The following is a 21331-nucleotide window of genomic DNA, read 5'->3' on the forward strand; positions in this document are numbered from 1 at the left end:
CTGGGGGTGGGGAGGCACAGGTAGGGGCAAGTGGTTTGGAGGGAGCAAATATCCAGAGGAGCCATCTGGTGAAAAATGATCTTCCACTCTGAGAAAGGAAAATAAATTAAATCAACAGTAAGGTATTACATTTCACTGATCACATTATCTACCATTTGTAAATGGAAATATTGGCAAGACTGTGGTGTATATTTGTGTATATTTTACTGGTAATGAGTGTAAGTTGGTACATCCTGTCAGGAAGAGCAGTTTGGTGTTATTAACATCCTCACAAACAAACAAAAACACTCTGGAAAGCAGTAATGTTCCAAGTATCTATTCTAGGCAAGTAATCCCAATGCAGACAACAGTGTACCCACAAAAGTGTTTATCACATTACTTATGTAATCTAATCAGTCCTACCTAGGATCTCCAGCCTTCTGAAAAGGAGCTCAGAGGGAGCTCTCTGCCCTCAAAGGTACTTCTTAAATAACCATTCCATCCTTTCCTGACCACTTGAGCTTTCAAGATTTAAATAATATACTGGAGTCCAGGGTCAGCTAAAGGACATTACTTACTCTAATAGTAGATAGATAGATAGATAGATAGATAGATAGATAGGATAACAACCACCCACAAACAGGAAGAGAAACAACCTAAAATATGTTTGCTTTCTCTCTCTCTGGCAATCTTGGCAGCTGTTCTTGGCTGGGGGTCGTCCCACACCTAAGACAGGAAGATGGTGGCAGCAAAGATGAAAAAGTTGCCAGAGTCCATCAACTCTAGGCTCCTAATCACTATGAAAAGTGGAAAGTACGGCTGAGGTACAAGCCAACTCTGAAAATGATCAGACAAGGCAGAGCAAAACCAGTCATCCTCCACTGAAATGGAAAACTGGTGTCCATCACTACAGTGGCAATATTATTGAATTGGGCAAAACGGATAGAAAATACTAGAGAGTTCACACACTGGCTATCACTGATCTAGGTGATTCTGATACAGTTAGAAGCATGCCAAAACAGACTGGTGAAAAGCATGCAAAATTATTCTTTAATAAAATTGGCTGGAACTCGTTTAAATAAACAAACAAAATATTCGCTGTTCGGGACTTCCCTGGTGGTGCAGTGGTTAAGAATCCGCCTGCCAATGCAGGGGACATGGGTTCGAGCCCTGGTCCGGGAAGATCCCACATGCCGCGGAGCAACTAAGCCTGTGCACCACAACTACTGAGCCTGCGCTCTAGAGCCCGCGAGCCACAACTACTGAAGCCCGCGCGCCTAGAGCCCGTGCACTGCAACAAGAGAAGCCACGACAATGAGAAGCCCACGCACCACAACAAAGAGTAGCCCCTGCTCGCCACACTAGAGAAAGCCCGTGCAGCAAAGACCCAAAGCAGCAAAAAATAAATAAATAAATAAATAATAAATAAATAAATAAAATAAAAAAAAATATTTGCTGTTCAACATTAGAATAAAGTACTTCCACGAAGTGGGAAATTCATTAAGCAATTATTTATAAATACCTTTAAAATATTTAATGATGTGGGGACTCCTACCATCATGCCATTAAGTGGATACAAAGTAGGATTCAAAATCACATGCTCTTATCTATACATTACCTGAATGTGTCCCAGACCCCATCTCCTTTTGTATCCTCAATAAAGGGTGGGTTTTGATCTCAGTTCGCTGGCTCTTTCTGCCTGAGAAGTACGATGGGGTGCTCTCTGGCGTTTTTCTTCCTGAGTCCAGGGGTGTGCATAAAAGCTGAACAACCAGCGCTCTGGGGGAGATTTGTACAAATCAGGAGCCCTGATTTGTACAAATGGTCAATTCTAAACTACCAACATGGTGTCACTGAATAGAGTTGGGAAGAAATGGGTATAATCAGCTCTCGAAAGCTAGTATGAGCTGGCTCCAACGACCACTGCCTGGGTCCCACTGTTGGAGAAAGAAGTTTCACAACAGAACTGCTGGGCCTCTAGTTCTATCATTCTCTCAACCAGAATCTTCTTTGTCTAGACAAACGGACAACACTCAGGAGACTAGAACAGGACATGTTCAATCTAGTCTCACACCAAACCCTGAACCACCATCTTTTCCTTCTAAGGCCCCAGATGCTGATCCTACCCAGACTCTGTCTACACTAATGGTGATTTTTTTTTTTTTTTAAGAGAGCCCGTTGTCTCACCTTGTAATGAGACCCCCTTATCTGTCTGTAGTGTCCATATTTTCTGGACCCCAATTATGGACAAAATTCAGTGGTTTTCTCACAGTCTTGGGACACACTCAAGATGTCAATCAAATATGGACTGAGTAACTTGGGTTATGAGGGAAGGGGGATGGCATGCAGTCATACAGCGTATGGAAGAATCGCGGGGATCCGCATTTCTTTCCCTCCCCTCAGCTTGCAGCAGTTTTTACCTTTACAAAATAATTTTTCCTGGGGAGAGCAGAAGTAATCTTTCACCTAAAGCACGCTCGTACCTCTCCCAGCTCAGCACCTAGGGGCCAGTCCTCCCATTAACACACAGCACCAGACCCAAGGTGCATGTTCTGCCTAATCCACTGGGAGTTGTGCCCAAAGGGATTTTTTTCATCCCCTTTTCTGAGGCCCAGCTCTTTCTACCAGATTGAGTCCACCAACTTCCCCTGGTCCTGTTTCATCCCTTAGGCCTCTCTGGGGGCACAGAAGTTTCGGAGCGTTGACCACTAAAGCCAGGGATGGTTGGTTCCCCAATCTAAGAATTAGGGTTAGGATCTGACAATTACAGCTTGCTTCCTCCATCAGGGAGCAAGTGGCCATCTTGGAAGGACCTTCACTTTCCTGCCCTGAAACCTTATCCTGCACTAAGGAATGGGAATTTATGCACAAACTTTACATGGCAAAGACCCCAGCCAGTCTACATCTCCATGGGGAGGAGCTATTTGGGGATACTCAGATTCCTACAGCCTTTGGAATCACATTTTTGAGCATGAGGTTGGTGTTCATGATTTTTAGTGCTGCTGGAAGCTGCCACTGGGACCAACTGGGAAGCTTGGCAACACACAGGCTGCAGGTCCTCAGATTCTCATTGCTACCTATTGCTGCCTTAAGATGAGAAGTTAGGTTTTTGTGCACACCAGCCCTTAGTTTCTTACTGCTTTCAAAGATTTCTACCAGGCTGGCAAATTTGGCAAGGTTTTCCAAGAGCAGCATAGTGCAGAGTAGGGATGCAATATGTTTATAGAATGAGTGAATGATGGTGTGTACAATGCCTACATTCTAAGATTGATCTTTTGAGAAAGTAAATTTCAGATTTATAAAGTAAATCCTGAGGACCTTCTTGGAGCACTATACATTCTAGTAAAATTTTTGCTCAGCCTTTCCCTATGTAGTAAGTCATCATTTGCTGCAAGATTTAAAATTCTTGGGGACTTCCCTGGTGGTGCAGTGGTTAAGAATCCACCTGCCAATGCACAGAACACGGGTTCGATCCCTGGTCCGGGAAGATCCCACATGCCACGGAGCAACTAAGCCCGTGCTCCCCAACCACTGAGCCTGTGCTCTAGAGCCTTCGAGCCACAACTACTGAGCCCACACGCCACAACTACTGAAGCCCACGCGCCTAGAGCCCGTGCTCCGCAACAAGAGAAGCCACCGCAATGAGAAGCCCGCGCACCGCAACAAAGAGTAGCCCCCACTCGCCACAACTAGAGAAAGCCCGCGCGCAGCAACAAAGACCCAACGCAGCCAAAAATAATAAATAAATAAATAAATAAATTTATTAAAAAATAAAATAAAGTTCTTAAAACTGTTATAGGGAATTCCCTGGTGGTCCAGTGGTTAGGAATCTGTGCTTTCACTGCCGGGGCCGGGTTCCATCCCTGTTCGGGGAACAAAGATCCCTCATGCTGCTTGGCCAAAAAAAATTAAAAAATAAAATAAAATGAATATATAAGATATATACATATGCAAGCACAAAGCACCATCAGAGCCCTATAGTTCAACGCAAGTTTTTTATTTAGTGAGAGCAGTTCAAAAAAAGTTCCCTCTGTGTGCAGAATGCAAATAATGTATTCCCAGTATGAAAGTGTCTATAAAAATACTTCGCTAAATATATCTTGCAAAACAATCAAATGGATCCTGGTCCTCAGGAACACTACTTTAAGATGCAAGGAAATGAGAGATCTTTACCATACCTACAAGCCACAATGACTAGAAACATGTGCCAACATTTTTTCTTCCCTAATTTCTTTGGGTAGTAGTTTTTGCTTTCTGTACTACAAGAGGCTTAAATTTGCCCATGGTCCTTGGCCATAGGGCAAGTCCCCTTCAGACATATGTGCCATCAATGGGCAATTTTCAGGAACAGGAACATGGACTATGAACCAACGTTTTCTGGCCGCTTTTAAGTGGACCTTTAATCTCCTGGGAACAATTTGGTCCCCTTCTTAGTTCTCTGGAGGCTCCAATGAAAGAGACTTCCTCCTAAGTCTCAGCCTAGCAATCCGGACGAGCAAAGCTGATTTCATCAATGCCAACCCAGGAATCGCTGTAACACTTTCTCATTCCAACTGATATTTTTAATAATCTTTATTACCTTTCTGATTTCAATCATAGGATATACTCAATACAAAACTTGAAAAAGAGACATAGGCACTAAAGAAAAATACAGAATATATATCTCCACTTTTACTATGAAAGTTTTCAGAGAAAAGTTAGATGGCACAGTGAACAATGTATATAGGCTCCATCTATATTCAATGTTAATTTTGTTTTTTCTTCCGGTATTATTTGATAAGCCATTTAAAAGTTGTAGGTATTTTGAGCTTCATCTCTAATGTCACAAGAATAAGGACAATGGCCTATATAAGAACATTACCATAGCTAAGAAAGTAATTCCATTATCACCTAATTTATTCCACTTTCAAATTTCCAGTTGTCACTTTAGTCATTTATTTTGCACTTGAGTTCTAGAATATCACACATTCTATACTTGTCCAATTATTTCCTCTTAATGTTTCATTTGTTCCTGTACCCCTTCTACTTCCTGTCAGTTGGAAGTCTAGACACTATATTCAAGTTACTTTTTGGGGGGGGGGGCCTAGGTGTCATTGTGTTCTTTGAATCAACATCTCATCAGTAAGCACATACCAGGTTGTCCCATTACTGATGCTAGGTTTGATCACTTGATTACACTGATGACAGATCAGTCCATCATCAAGACTGAGCTTTTCCCTTTCGCGAGTTTTTTATACAGCAACATTTGAGCACTCTGCAAAGGTTCTGTTCCTCAAGAGCCTTTTACTAAAGGTTTTGATATCCACTGATGATCTCTGCCTGATCAGTTATTTCGTTAATGGTTCAGGCTCTATATTAAAACACTGAATCCTTTCATGGTACATGCCAAGTACGTGGAATGATCTTTGGGACAATGGACTCTCTAGGTAAACTTGAGTCGCCAGACTGCTCCCAATGAGGCTGGAAGGTGGTTTGTCAGACTGTATTTCAGGCTGGAGCTGCCAGGGATACACCCTTGTCGAGCCTTGCTTCCAGCCCGCCCACTAAGAAGTCCCATGTGGGAAAACCATGAATACAAGGTCAGATCTAAAGTATCTCCACTCTCCAGGGACATGGGAGCAGCTTGAATCTTAGTCTAGTTGAACAAGACACTGTAGTCAGAACTGCTTTGCTGGTAAACCCAGATTTTATAAAAACAAGTAGAAAACGGACAGAAACCGCTGGGAAAGCAGTCACAGAGTTGTTGCAAAGATGAACACCACTGCTCTGCCAAGACAGAAACACACCTCTACAGATCAAATGGGCATTTAATGCCACATACATTCAAATGGGAAAGAAAAAACGAAAGAACATACACGTAATGCCAGAAATACATTGTTGACAATTGTGTCTAAAAAGGCAGGGTGAAGGGTGAGGTTTTAAGGAATGGAGAGACTTTCAGTTTTTCTCCAGAAAGTACAAATTTTCTGGAGACCTCTTCGGAATGCAAAATTTCAAAATGGGAGATGATCATCAGGGACCAACCAGTTAGCCAAAACTTGCTTCTGAGAGGTGGTATTCCAGAATATCTCATTTTTATCTGTTACACAGCTCTGTAATTTTGAAATTTATTTTTCTGGAGGAAAATGAAACCTCCAAAAAAATCTAGAGGCCAAGTGAACCTCACAGGGTCATAGAGTTGTGGGTGGGAATCTAGCCTGCTTGCAGTTGTCGTATCTGAAGAATGGAAGTCGGTTCATCCTGGAGGCGTCAAGCAGCATGCTCCTGCGGGCTGAGTCTTGTTCGCTACGATTTTTCTGAAGGTTTTGATTACATGATGAACTTACAAATGACACAGACGAGGAGTAAGCTGGATGGCAGAGTAAGAATTACACAAAGTTGGACAATACAGTGAATTATCAACTTGAAATTTGGCTGACTGTGGCCAAAAACACCAAAGGCAGAGGTACAGAATTGGGCAAAAAGCTTCATGGGTTTCTGTTACCCAAAAACTCCAGGCACATCTGTGTGACAGCGGCCTAAAGGCCAAGGCCTTCGGAGGTCCGAGACAGATGTGAGCACTGCCCCTTCAGCACTGGTGTGGCCACATCTGCTGGCCAGAGTTGGGCCCCAAATGGTACAATGCAAGAAGGGATTTGGATGACCTGGGGACAACCCAGAGTGGAGGAAAGGCTTTCCCCGTGGAGTCTCAAATTGAGGGCTCCAAGTGACTGGGGCCGAGCAAAGATCACTTAAATGTTCTCAACAGAAGGCCAACTGTTTACAATCCAAATGCCATTAAAAGCTTTCTTTCAGAACATACTCACCTATGGTAAACAGCAGAGGTCTTGTAACCTCCACGTCCGTTTCTGAGTTAATTTTCTAAAAGCAAAGAATATAGCATGCCTGCAGCAAATACAACATATAAACCCAGCAGAAACGTGAACTGTGCAGGCATGTATAACAAGTATGCAGATGCCATTTATTTGGTCCATAAGTACAGTATAGTCGTATTTGAGTTTTACAAAACATCAAATATAAATAACCTGAAACTGGAACAATACACAAAATTGGCTTCTTACACAGACATACCAGGCAGTACAAGCTGAAAACTTGAGTAAATTAACAACTGTTTTACATTAATATACACAGTGCCAGTTAACATTTAAAAACAAGTTTCAATGCATAGCACTTGATACTTCTTTGAATCTGTTTCAGTCAATTAAGAGTATGAAAATGGTTAGATCTAGGCTAAAAATAATTCTTCTTCTAACCAAAAATAAAGGCATAATATTTATAACCAGGTATCAACTTTACTAAACCACAATATTGTAAAACTGTTAAATGATACCTAAGGGTATTTACATTAAAAAGGCAACATGCATTGTGTTGTTCCATCTCATGACTGGTTATGCACACACTTTGTTCAAAGGGTTTTAAAACTATATTCCTACTTTCAATACAGCATACTGCAATGTTTCTAATAGTTCTAGCAAAATGAATGCTTTCAAAGGGAGCAGAGTCATCTTCAAGTCACTGGTGCCAATTTTTTCCCTTTGGAACAAAGGACATAACAAATAACCTGGTTCTGCCCAGAAGGCCTACTGCAGTAAGAGGGTTCTGTTCAGAGGCATTTCCGTTCAATCTAATGCTATAACATCATCAAGCTCCTCTGTCTGCTCTATGCGTGACTTTTTCGCACTGACATTCTCTTTCTCATCTAATTTCCTCTTGCGACTTCTTTCTTCTTCACTGATGTCAGCATTATTTGAGGGACCTTCTTCATCCGAATCAACTATGAGCACATCATCTTGCTCTTGTGCTTATTTCAGAAAAAAAGGGAAAAAATGGTTAAAAGTGGGGGGTTACTAGCAGTTCACTAAAATTTTACGTATGTGAAAAACTAACTCTTCAAATATACACCAAACTTTAGAATGGCTACCCTTAGGACCTTGGCTTTATACATTACATATTTCCATAGTGTTTTAATGTTTTCTGTTACAAGCACCTCTTTCTTTCTTAATCAAAACAAAAATTTTAACAAGCATTATATAATTCAAAGGAATTGTTACAGTTCCTTGTTTCGACTTCTCCAACAGAAAAGAGGAGGGTGAATATCCTAATTAATATTCGCAGCAGTGGTAGTAACAAACAACAACAACATATACATAGCACTTACAACGTGCCAGGAACTGTTCTGAGCACTTTACATATACAACTCATTTAATCATCACAACCACCGTATAAAGAAGATAACATTATTATCCATTTTCCAGAAAAGGAAACTGAGGCACAGAGACTTGCCCACGGTCACACGGTAGCAGAGGATGAGGTCAGGATTCAAACCCGCAGAGTGGAGCTCTACAGTGTATGCTCTTAACCTTACACTGCGGTTGGTTTTGTGTCACCCATCCCCCACCACTCCACTAAATCAAAGGCAGAACACCTACCTTACTCATTGCTAGAGCCTCCAAAACCTACCCACAGCAGTGCATCAATAAATGCACATTTTGAATTATGAGTTTTGAAAAACTACCAGTCCTTTCCTTAAAGGAGGATGATGAACCTTTCTATTTTCAGAGGGGGGAAAAGGTCATGAACCCATGGCCCACACACTCTAGACTACCTCAAAGTCCATCTTTACAACTCTCAGAGAACATGAGAACCAAGGAACCACCATATTCCAAAAAGAACACCAAAGACACAGGGTCAAAGAAATGAAAACAAACAAGTGAAAAATTAGTAACTTTTAGTTTCCTGACACTACAGAATGAAGAGGTAGGTAGGTAGTGTGTGTGTGTGTGAGTGTGTGAGTGTGAGAGAGAGAGAGTTGGGGTGGGGTGGGGCAGGTAGTAAACGTTTACATTCGAGCACAGTAAAGCACCAACACTGAAAACCCAGGGAAAGAGAGCTTCTGGTGCACTTTACCAAAGTCACACTGGTTCTGAGAAAACTGTGAAATGCTAAAATGCTATACTTACCAAGCATCTGTTCACTCAAAATAGTGAGATGCACTAATTTACTGCCCCTACGAACACGCATACAAAATCCAAAACTACTACTACTAAGAATGAACCATCTTTATACACTAGTAAACTGACATTTCCAGTTGTAAAAACAAACGAACAAAAAAATAAAGTGTCTATTTTCCATAAAAATTTTACCCAGTCTTAAATATCTTCATGGTTCATACATTCAAAGCTTCATTAAAACAATGCCAAACCAACACACACCTCTAGTAGTCCTGCAGAGTTCTACTTTACGGTCAACATTCATAAAGTAATCAGTTTGTTCTAAATAGTTGTGCTTGGTGGGTAAATTAACAACCTGCTGGCCGGGGCCATGACTCACCTGTGGATGTGGAAGGCTGAGCTCCATCGTCACTGCCATTGGTTATGCTTTTGGCAGCATCTTCAGCTTGCTTGGGCCCCACTTTTTCTGGGGCATCACCAACAACTTCAAATTCAACATCCTTTCCTAGGTCTTCACTGTAAGAGAACCATGTACTATAACACTGGACCACTGCTATACTACTTACAAAAGCAAAGGCACACCAGACAGAAACTGTTCTCAAAGCTCAAAAAGTGTATACTACGTACACACCAAATATTTGGATTCTGATTTTCAAAGAGTTTAAAAAAAGACTATATAACAGATTTTTATGATAATTCAAAACTCTAATTCAAATGGTCAATAGCATCGCACTTTCAATTCAGGGAAAGGGTTTTTAAAAAAAATGTTAAGTAACTTTTATTGCTAAAGCAGAAAACGAGTTGAAAACTGTGAGGCCTGATGTAATTCTTAGGCATTATTTCTTCAGCTACTAGGTGAAAAGATTCTATACACTCTACTCCGATCTTGACCAGAGTAATTTAGTGTTTGGGGGTTGAGTTACATGGATTCTCGGTTTCCTCCCCATCTTTACAGGCAGCACCCTGCTTTTGTAATGAGTTCCCAAAAACATGTATAAAAGTTTAATGCATGAAAGTCAAACAAAAGACTTACATGTTATAAGGGGGGTTCTGTTCCCAGAGAGCTAAAAAATATGATAAAAAAAACCCTAATTATGCCTCCTTTTTTAGACACCATGTGATATATTTCCATTTTATTGTACATGTCCTTTCACAACTGAACACAAGCACACCACTAACATCCAACTGGTGTCTAATCGAGGCCAGATATCACTCCCTAGCGATATCTATCTTTCACTCAATTGTCTCATTTTATACTAATAACCCACATTCAGTTTTTCCTGTCATTTTATGCTTTTTATAAACTAAGTATATATATAATGTAATACTCTCCAAACAACTACACAAGTTCTAAATGTTTGGATATATAGATAGCAACACTGGCAAAAAACATGTGAATGCAGGTGGCAGCCTTTGCATTTTGTTAGATGCTACCTAAAGTAATGAGTCAGGGTGCAGTTTAAGGGTATCAACGAGCATGTTACCTCATTCAGCAGATAAACACATCAAAGTGGAGGACCATCTGTATTTAAATTGTGTTACATATGTGCAAATATCCTGTAATGCAAGCACTTTGGATGCTTTTTTATAAAGTGGGCAGGATATAAAATCAAATAAAAAGAAAAAAATACATGACTCAGGAATCTACATAGGATAAATTTTAACACTCTCTTGTTACTGTTCCAGATCACAATGAAATACTTGTTTTATGGGAGAACTATTTCTTTCTTCCAAATGAATCTTTAAAACTAATTAAATTTTTTTATTCTAGTTCAATTATCAAAATGAACGCACCCCTGATTATAACTATTCAAACACCCGGATTTCTACCCTCTCTAGGTCTTTCTGATCAGCCACCACTGATGAGTTAGTTAACCCTTAAACATTTCTTGCTTATCCCTTTTCTTTCTGGATTCTCAGATTTTTCTGTAGGTCAAACCTCAGGGAACTTAGTGGCCAACTTGAGCATATACATGGTGCAGCTTCAAATGAACAGTACGGTTTAAAGGTAAGAAAACATTTTCTCTCCACTTTATCTTAAGTTTGTATATTCAAATAACTTCTTACACTTAAAATATTAATACTTCCTACCTATGAAGGATGTTGATCAATAAAGTGTAGTCCTGAAGGAAGTCGTCTGCTTGAAGTCGGCTCCCATTTCTAATTCCAAATTCTGATAACTTCTTGTGATTATTAGCTAGAAAATGTGAAAGAAATTTAGATGCTTTAGTTATATATGTCCGTGGAGCAGTCACCTTAATTTTTAAAAGGTAAACCCCCTGCTATAAGCTGAACTCTATCTCCCCAAAATTCGTACACTGAAGCTCTAATACCAGTGCCTCAGAATGTGGCTATACTTGGAGACAGTGCTTTTTAGAGAGGTGATCGAGTTAAAATGAGGCTGTTGGAGTGGACCCTAATCCAATCTAATTGGTATCCTTAGAAGCCAAGGAGGGAGGCCTCAGGAGAAACCAAACCCGTCGACTCCCCCCACCCTCCCAACACTTTGATCTTAAGAGTTCAAGCCTCCAGAACTAGGAGAAAATAAATGTGTTATTTAAGTCACTTGTCTGTGTATTTTGATATGGCAGCCCTAGTAAACTAGTCCACTAAAGTATTACTCACTTAGGTACTCAGCCCTGAAAACTTAACTACCAAAATTACTTCAAGGGAACCAAACTGTGAGAAGTTCTGAGAACCTTCTCTCCTTGAAACCAAATTAATCTGGAATCCTACAGGAGTCAATGACAACTTTTAGAATTGTTCAAAACATACTCTATTTCTAAAGAGGTTATCCACAGAAATGCCAACAAACTACTTTTAGCAAATTTTACAATTCACAAGTATGAGGAAACTGTTTATTTCAATGAATTTTTCAACATAAATTTTCAACTTTTCTCAATGGACAGCAGGGTCTCCAAAAACTAATCACTCCAACCTAGTTCTCTCTTCCACATGTCATATCTGCTTCATCTGAAATATCCTCAGCATGTAGCACACCATGCTTAGCATCTACTAGCACTCAATAAGCCTTTGCTACATGGATTATAAATACTCCAATGAAGAACAATCTCTCCAACTAAACTTTTGGTGTCACCACCTCCTCCTACCTATTCTAGGGCCATCCTGCCTTAACTACCCTTTCTCTCCTGCATGTTCAAATGCTCCTCTCTCCTGACCTGTAAAAGCACTCAAGTTTCATTTACAAAACTGCTTCCTCATTTAGCTGTCAATTTACACTCTCCCCTCACAACACTCAGTCAGCTTTACTGAGTATCTGCTCTGTGTCTACAGACTGTGTATAACCTGTTGACCTATAGCCACCGTGCCTGGCACATACTAAGTAAACTGTATTTTAAATTCTACTTACGTTTAAATTTACATAATCTAACAATCTTTTACGTTTTTAGTTTTTATTTCTTATTTTACCTTTTTAGTCTCCCTGGAATGTCTCTGGAAAACAATAGTTCCTATCCAGACTTCCATCCCCAAGCCCTTTCACACTCACTAGAACTCCTCAGCCCAACATGTTAAAAAGGGAACCAGTCACTGAGCATTCTATCCTGGTGAATTAGCATCACCTCTGAAGCCAGAGTCTTGGCAACAGTTCTGTCCAAGCCTAACAATGCTACTCTTCTTCACCTGTGCTCTAAATTCTGCCTCTGCAAATCTCAAATCTGCCATTTGCTTCTGCCTTAGTAAAAATCCCTCACTTCCCTCCATTTTTTTCTGACTCCCTGCCTCTTCTCTTACATCCTTATCTCACCCCCCTGCAGATTATACTACAAGGTAACTGCATTACTTCCCTGCTTAAACCCTGGTGGGAGCAGGATATTGGGGGAGGAGGAAGACAAACAGACATTACACATATGACACGGCGAATCCTCCAGCTGCACAGTCACTACCAACCCCACAGCACCCCACCTTCCAGTGAAACAAAATAACTGGCCATTCCTAAAGCTTTTATATTGCTTCATAAGTTTATGCCTTTGTAGATGCTGTTCATTCTGCCCAAATGCAGACTCTCCCCTCTCAGCTCTTCTTCAAGAACTGGCCCATGAGTCCTCTTTCTCCTGTGACACTCCACCCTCCCGACCCTCCCTTTACAAAGCTTCAATTCAAACTTTGTTCACTTTCTCTCTATAGTATTTCTTAGACGGCACTAAATCTACTTGCTGATAATCCCTCCTCTCCTTCTAGGCTGTAAGTACTTCAAGCCAGGGACAATTATCTTATTCATCTTTGAATTACGAATATCTATGACTATGTCTGCAACACAGATGGACTCCAAACATATTTGAATAAATGCTCTCTCACCCTCAGTAGCACAAGTATTTTGTGGAAAAGGACCACATTTAAGCCACTGAAATTCTTGACCAGTTTCCATTTTGAAGGTCCTAGCCTTTAAAAGAGACAGATGGCTAGAATGGGGCTTAAATATTCAACTAGACTCTTAACACAGACTATGACCCAGCCAAAACGCAACCTCCAATTACTCATGACCTAATATCCCCAATTTCTTAACAAGGAGCTATAGCCAAAAAGAATCCTGACACTCCCCATCAGGACAGATGAGGTGTGGGAACTTCTAAGTCCAATCAGATTGACCAGTGTGGTCTGAAGGAGGCATAACCACAACACAATTCTCACTTAGAAAGCTTAAACAGAATCTAATGCATTACACCTTATATAACAAATACATTAACAAAAGGGATGAACTGCTTGAACTTCCGAAAAGGAAAGCCAAGAAAACCAAAACTGGGCACTGATTTCAGCAATAGTCTCTGCTCTATATCACGAGCAGGCTATCAAGGCTTCCCCACTCTTGGACAAACATCACCCCTGTCAGCTGAGGTACTGAGTACCATATATAGTGAATGGATAAACTAACGTGCACTCCTTCACGCAGGCAGTCTGCGTCCAAATGAGGGGGAGTGAACACAGGCAATGTATAATACCTTCTGTCTCTCCTTCTTCTGAAGATATTAGGATTGTTCCTTTTCCATCTTCAATTTGGACATCTGGTGCTACCATAGCAAATTTTTCTTTCACTATCTATAAGAAAAAAAAGATTCAAAATATTAACATATGGAATTAAAGACCATAAAAAGCCTAGACTTTTTTTTTTCATAAAGGCTCTTAACTTTCCCCTTCCATTGGAAATGAGCCAAGTTGCTCTTTAAGGTACCTTAGGGCAAGCAGGAAAGCAATGGGAATTTACCCAATTATCTCATGCCCATGTTCCATCCCCATGTTTGACCACTGATAAAGATCAGGTAAAACTTCCTCCAGATGGAGACTGAGAACTCCTTGGCTGGCTCTTGGTATTTTGTCCTTCCCAGCAGATTAGGTACTAATCTAGACACTTGACATATTTTATCTTAGTCTCTATTCCAAACCCGTACTGACAGATGTTTTATAGATGAAAAATTTCTCATCAATCTGATTCTCAGATAAAGTCTTCCCCTTCCCAAGTTCCATCTCTAAATTCCAAGACGGATCAGGAGTGATAATATTGTTAAATCCTACCTGATCCTATAAAACAAACAAATAAACAAAAAAAACCAAACAATGGAGGAACTCTCTAAAGGTCCAACTACCCTACCAATAGTGGAATTACCTTTAGCTCAAGAATGAGTAGATACCAACTATAATCGTTTCTTTCCTAAGAAAGAAGATGGGGCAACCACCCTCTCTGCTGGCCAGTATATCAAATCCTGCTGCTTCCCCATCCAAAACATAAGCTCAAGTCAACCCGCCCTGTGTAACCATTTCTGGGAGAAAGGCCACTCATTCTCAAGCAGCCATTAGGGCCACGAAGGTCTACTCCCCCATGTCAGGAGGTATATAAATATGTAACACTATGATGGACATAATCAGAGGAACTATCTGAAATGATCCCCAAAGTGGGAAGTGGAACCCATTCAGGCCATTTTTTAAATCTTTCCTAATTTAAAAAAAACTAGGAGGAACTGAAGGACCAAGCTTTAGAACCAGACCATAACCTAACCCCCCATTTCTCACTCCAGAGCTCTACAGGTGAATCCAAGCGTGCAAACGATGCATCTTCTCAGGGACTAACTTAACATACCAGAATCAGCACCGTCACTAGGTCACGTTAGGATACCTCCTATCTGCCAAAAAAATACAGAATTTACACACTGCCTGAGAAACAAAGAACTTGCTTACTAAGATACTGTGCCACCAAGGTACCACCTGTGCTCCATATTCTAGCCAAAAACACCTATTCCCTTCTGGGAGGTGAAGCACATATTCTGGAACCACAGACAGGAAAGACAACAGGACCCAGATTGTAAAGCAACCCAGGATATCAGAGCAACACACCTCAGTAGTTAGGGTAATTGTCTGGCTTTTAGTTTGTTATCACAGTAACACTGTAAAAGGCAAAAGGGGACTTGTTTTTTCTTATAAAAAGAAAAATGAACAACCTGTGGAAAAGAACTAGGCCCTGCACTTACCTTATCTTGTAAGGTGAGAACAGTCACTTTATGGACGTTCAGCCGCACAGTCACCTCTGGCTTGCTGGCACATACATAACAATTGGGGTTGGGAGGATCCAGTGCACAAGGCACAAGGAGCTTCTTTCTTGGGTTTGGTTGTTTATTCAAAAAAATCTTTGGAAAAAAAAAAAACACAAGCAAAAATCAGAAATTTGAGTCATAATTTATATACCATACAGTGTTCACTTAAATACTCCCTTCCAGAAGGAAAATCAAGACCTTTTTTTTAAAAAAAAAAAAAGTTTGAGTATGTACTTATTTATTTGTTTGTTTATTTATTTATGGCTGTGTTGGGTCTTCATTGCTGCGTGCGGGCTTCCTCTAGTTGTGGCAAGCGGGGGCTACTCTTCATTGCGGTGCACAGGCTTCTCATTGTGGTGGCTTCTCTTGTTGCGGAGCATGGGCTCTAGGCATGCGGGCTTCAGTAGTTGTGGAACACGGGGCTCAGCAGCTGTGGCTCGCGAGTTCTAGAGCGTAAGCTCAGTAGTTGTGGCGCACGGGCTTAGCTGCTCCGTGGCATGTGGCATCTTCCCGGTCCAGGGCTTCAACCCGCGTTCCCTGCATTGGCAGGCAGATTCTTAACCCATGCGCCACCAGGGAAGTCCCAAAACCTTCTTAAGAGACTGATTTTTCCAACCTTCTTTTTAAATTAGCTACCTTGTAAATAAGGCTGAGCTTACTGAAAAGAAATCTCCTTGTACTGAAGACTCTATAGACTATTCTGCAAACTAATTTAGCATAAATAAGGGCCTAACCATACTTGTCTCTGGTATCATCATTAAATCAGTTTTGGGGTTCCTTCTTAGTGGTTATTCTTATCAACTTTAAGCCAACTTCTAACAAGACCAATACACTAATTTCTCTAATTAATGATAATGCTTTCGCAGATACATGGAACAAATGAGCTGCCCTTTTTTCAAATTTTCAGATGACTATGATATTAACATTTACATAATTAAAGGAAAAATAATGTATGTCTGGCAGTATTACCATTTCCCTAATACCCAAACAAAAAAATAATATGAACCAAGGGAAATTAAAAAAAAAAAAAAAAAAACTGCACCGAAGTTACGAATGTCAGAACACTGGAAGCTGATACACAAATTCTCATCGTGGAATTACCATGTAGTATGGTATCTGCTAAGATGAATTAACTCTAAAGAAGAACCCCATCAATTCCCCGAAGCTTAAAGAAGTAAATCCCTTGACAGGCATTAAGTGCTAGGAACAGCCCTACTGTAGCCTCTCTCCACAATAAATACTAGGCATACACATTTGTACTGTCAGGGCTGGAAACAGGGTACAATGAGAGAACAGACTTATTTGATCCTGATCTTCACTGGGAAGGCAGAAATCAACAGTAATAAAAACAATTGCTAACACTACTAATATTCAGGCTAACACTATTATTAACCTATCCTGGCATTCATTCATAAATGCGAACAAATGAAGCCCGGACATATGGGTATCATTAGCCCAAGAGAAGAATAGAGATAAGAAAGCAAAGAAATGGAAAGGATGTTACAGAACAAAGTAGACACTTGTTCAGGCTGCTATAAAAAGGTAGAAATCAAAAAATATATAGTTCTTATAAATTAAAAACATTGACAACCAAAATAAAAATTTAAATAGAAAACTGAACCTAGATGGCAGACTGACCATATGAGTCTACATTCCCTCACCCTGATATTTCATGGAAACAATAAAAGGTATTTTAAGAGTGCATTAATAATGTGGCACTGGGTGGCTTCCCTGGTGGCGCAGTGGTTAAGAATCTGCCTGCCAATGCAGGGGACACGGGTTCAAGCCCTGATCCTAAAGCCCGTGCTCTGCAACAAGAGAGAAACCACCGCAATGAGAGGCCCGCGCAGTGCAATGAGGAGTGACCCCCCGCTTGCCGCAACTAGAGAAAGCCCGTGCACACAGCAACGAAGACCCAACGCAGCCATAAATAAATGAATAAATACAATTTTAAAAACTAAATAAATAAAATTAAAATAAACACAAAATCCTCTCTGAAGAAACACACCTTCAATAGGTCCTTAAAGAATTATCACAGATATAGTTTTAACAAATACTAATTGTTTTTTTTTAAAAATCATGTATCACATAAGCAAACAAAACACTATGAGAGATCTAGCAGATGACTGCAAACTCATCCATAAAGATTTCAGACATTAACATGATCAAATATAAGTTTAAAATAAAAAAGACTGACAAAAAATGACTGAAGAACAGGGGACTACAAAATAACCAAATGGAATTTTAAACCAGAGAACTCTTAGAATTGAAAAACAATTGAGAAAAGTTAATATAAGGACCCACACAAGGAGTTCTTCCAAGAAATCAGTAAAACTAGAAATGTTAGAAGCAAACTAGCTTCTGCAAATGTGACAAAAATAAGAGAAGCAAATGTGTTTTCCTTTTTGTTATAATTTCCAGGAAGCTTACTTAAACATGCAACTCACAAGGTAACTTGAATAATTATTTTCCATTGCTTTAAACCAATTTTATTGTTTTAATTTAAAAATTGCAAATAGAAACACTCACTGTTCTACACTGGTCTATTTTTCCTGATAAAATCTTCAATCCTTCCAATACTATCAACCCAGCAATCACTGCATTAGTAGTAGCGATAGCAGGAATAATGTTCCCTGCCATTGCTGGAAAAAAAAAAAAAAAAAAAAAAAAAAAGTTTAGCTGTTAAAAAAAAAAAACCTTAGAATTTTAGATGATACAATTGAAGTACAAAAAAACTTACATTTGATATCAAATCTGCTCTTCATATTCATACTGAAAATATGCATCCTGAGGTTTGCAGCAGAGGTGACGAAATCCATTGCAGATGGGTCATCCTGCCAATAATTTAAACAATTTAACAAGTCTCTCCACAAATTTACTAATTTGGCTAGTATTTCTTTCAGAACAGCAGTTTCACACATTTATAACAAGTCAACTAGAACAAGAGATGGCCTCTCTGGATGAGAAGGGGGTAGGGGCTCATCATCAGCTCCTGTGATCCAGGAATGCGGTCTTACCAAGAGCCAGCAGGTTCTAGGAATTCACTCCTGCTTAAACAAATGCACTGGAGACTAAGAGTATAGACCAGAATACCAATTGCATTTATTGATGGTGGCAATCCTTCCCTGGGTCCATCAGTCAACAATAAGGTTGTGTGACAAGTACAGAACCCAGGGAACACAGGCTGTTTTGAGAAAGCTATTTCATTGAAGCCTCAGAAACAGCTGAACTACTCCTTTTGGCTTTCCTTCTCCAAACTCCCTTCACGTACACCACAGTACTACATTGTTTCTTTTCAGATGTGGCAGGACAATAATTTTCCCTTTACAATTTCCGTTCTTCCTGAGACTATATCCTAGTCTCTCTAATTAGATTTCCGCAAGGTTTCCTGCTTTGAACTGAGAAGAAACTATCCTAGCCCATAATTCAGAAACACCAAAGTATAAAAGAAAAAGCATTGATAGGATGTGGGTTCTTTACATACTTATTTGGCTGGCTATGTAACCACAGGCAAATAAACCTCCCTGACCCAATATTCATTAATCTGTTAAATAGGAAAAATTATATAAACATCTTGTAAGGTTGTGGTGAAGATTAAATATTATTTAAGAGTACCCAACACAGTGTCCATCAGGTACTTCCCCAGGCAATTGGCTTATCACACCCATTAGTTACAGAGTTTACTCACAGAGGCTAACAATTCACAGTTCCAAGTTTTGTTATGTAGCCCCTGTGTATAGATGAAAACCTCCCAAACCACTAGTGTACAGTAACAATGAAAAAAATTTTTTTAACAGTTACTCCTTATAGCACACAAACCCTAAAGACTAATGTTGACAAGACTCCCCCAAATCTAAATTTACCAGCTTTATTTCAGATGTCTGATTCAACCCGTCTCAAAATTTGCACATAAAGTTACCTTAGTTTTCTTAAACTGATCAAACTTTTCTCCTTATTTTAAAACTCACAGCAAATCTTTACCAATATATGAACATATAAACTTTATCAGATAAATCATTTACAACCATAGAAAATATTGACTAATTAAAAATAAGTAAACTCACCAAATCTCAAAACGTAACATTTAACTGCAAAACACTATTAAATACTGTTTTAACTTGTAAGAAAAATGACATCTCATTTTTGAATTGAGAAGTCTCTCAGACCTTTAAGAGTTAAAGGGCAATTTTATTACTTTCAAGGCCAAATTAGGCCTATGAGCTGTTGTCCCCAAAAGGATATTATGACTTCTATTAACAAATCTCTATTACGTAAGAAGTTCTCTTAAGCCTATTTGCTTAAGTCAGATAAACATTTTACTCCAGTAAAGTCACATTTATAAACCATGAACACATGAGAATCTAAAATGAGGTTTTATGATATTGCTTAAATTCACATATAGAAAATTCATAGTTCAATATAGTAATTAGAGATGAAAACATCCAAACAAAAATCAACATGTCCTCAAAATCTGGTAGAATAAACAATATCCCCAAATTACTAAGTTCTGGTACAGCTCAAGAACTAAAATATACATTTGATATACAAGTAATTGCCACACACTTTCAAAACAAACCTTGTCCCATATAAGCTCAGCTCCATCTCCCTTTTCTGCTAAATGAACTCTCAAAGTTTCAATGCTCTTTGAAAAAAGACGTGCATAGCTCTTTACATCTAGAACTTGCTGGTCTCTCAGACCTAACTGGGGTTCATTTTGTTGATCTGATGCATTGGTTTCTTCTCCTAAAGAAAAAAATATTAGAAATTTCACTATTAACATCATTCCTCTACTCTGTTTAACAATTCAATACCTGACGATAAGAAAATCAAATAATATGAAACAAATTCCATTAAAGTAATTATCACTATGATACACTTATGTGTACAAGAAAATCGCCAATATTAATATGGGAAAGGTGCAAGACTGTTTCAGAACTTCATAGGAGATTACTGGAGGATTCAAGAATATAATGTAGATAAGATAATAAGCATTATGCCCAGAACATAGTTAGCACTCAATAAGTGGAAGCTATTAGAGCAATACTTGAATTGGGCCATAAAGTGAAGTATCCGTTACTGTAGATAACTGCAGAAAACTGCTCCAAACTGACATCCTAAGTCTCCTGGTACCTTTTAAGTTCCACTATGCTGAACACTGCTGTGCAAAACAAGCTGAGACACAATGTGTTGAAGGAGAGTGGGTAAGGAAGTAGTCACTACTACAATAGTTTTTCTTGCATATGTTCCTAAGTTAAAGGAACAACACTTTATGTCAGGGAAAATATGAAACAACTAAATGTTAACTGATAAGGGACCAGTTAAATAATACTGACTGAAAAGAGCAAGTCAGAGTATATAAATAGTACGATTCCATTTACGGAAAGTGCATATACAACTGCCTGCGTCTACGTGCACGGAGTTATCACCAAGACATTCCTTAAAACATTAATAGTAACTATTTCCCTAGGTGATGAGATTTCCAGTGATTTTCCTTCTTCATACTTTGTTGAACTGTCTGAATTTCTTACCATGGGTGTATACCACTGTATAACAAGAAATGACAGGGCTATTTAAAGATTTTAGGTTAGAGAATTTCCAATTTAGGTATCCCAAAGACAAAAATGTATCCTTTACCTTGACTTTGCACTTCAGCCCAATCCAATGGAACCGGAGGTTTCCTTTTCCGCCACAGTTTGTCCATTGTCAACAGGTACCTGATATCATCTTTAAAAAGCTAAGATAGAAGGAAAGAAGGAAAGGAAGAAAGGTAAATTCCATGAACCCTACCCTACAGTCCCTATGCTGATAAAGTAAGACAAAATTTCCCTGCTGATTTATTTTAAACATTACACTATAAAA

The 21331-nt window shown here is 39.3% G+C and overlaps 1 protein-coding gene and 1 pseudogene across 3 annotated transcripts in view; one reads left to right on the forward strand and one right to left on the reverse strand.

Moving 5' to 3' along the window:
• Positions 1-718: 718 nt before the first annotated feature.
• On the forward strand, positions 719-1061 carry LOC132352941 (large ribosomal subunit protein eL30-like; annotated as a pseudogene).
• Positions 1062-6919: 5858 nt separating this feature from the next.
• Positions 6920-21331, reverse strand: part of UBA2 (ubiquitin like modifier activating enzyme 2) — a 31736-nt gene continuing 17324 nt past the window's right edge. For 2 of the 3 annotated variants that reach the window (XM_059904695.1, XM_059904697.1), the window contains 9 exons: positions 21107-21206; positions 20049-20215; positions 18213-18306; positions 18002-18114; positions 15410-15565; positions 13889-13985; positions 11022-11127; positions 9310-9446; positions 6920-7780 (listed from right to left, as the gene is read on the reverse strand). In XM_059904695.1, coding sequence (XP_059760678.1) covers positions 7599-7780; positions 9310-9446; positions 11022-11127; positions 13889-13985; positions 15410-15565; positions 18002-18114; positions 18213-18306; positions 20049-20215; positions 21107-21206 — 1152 coding nt within the window. In that variant the 3' untranslated portion in view covers positions 6920-7598. Of the gene's footprint in view, positions 7781-9309; positions 9447-9963; positions 9995-11021; positions 11128-13888; positions 13986-15409; positions 15566-18001; positions 18115-18212; positions 18307-20048; positions 20216-21106; positions 21207-21331 lie in introns of those variants that run through there. The other variant, XM_059904696.1, reaches the window with a different exon arrangement.

Source organism: Balaenoptera ricei, chromosome 19, assembly GCF_028023285.1.
Source record: "Balaenoptera ricei isolate mBalRic1 chromosome 19, mBalRic1.hap2, whole genome shotgun sequence".
In the NCBI taxonomy this organism is placed as follows: domain Eukaryota; kingdom Metazoa; phylum Chordata; class Mammalia; order Artiodactyla; family Balaenopteridae; genus Balaenoptera; species Balaenoptera ricei.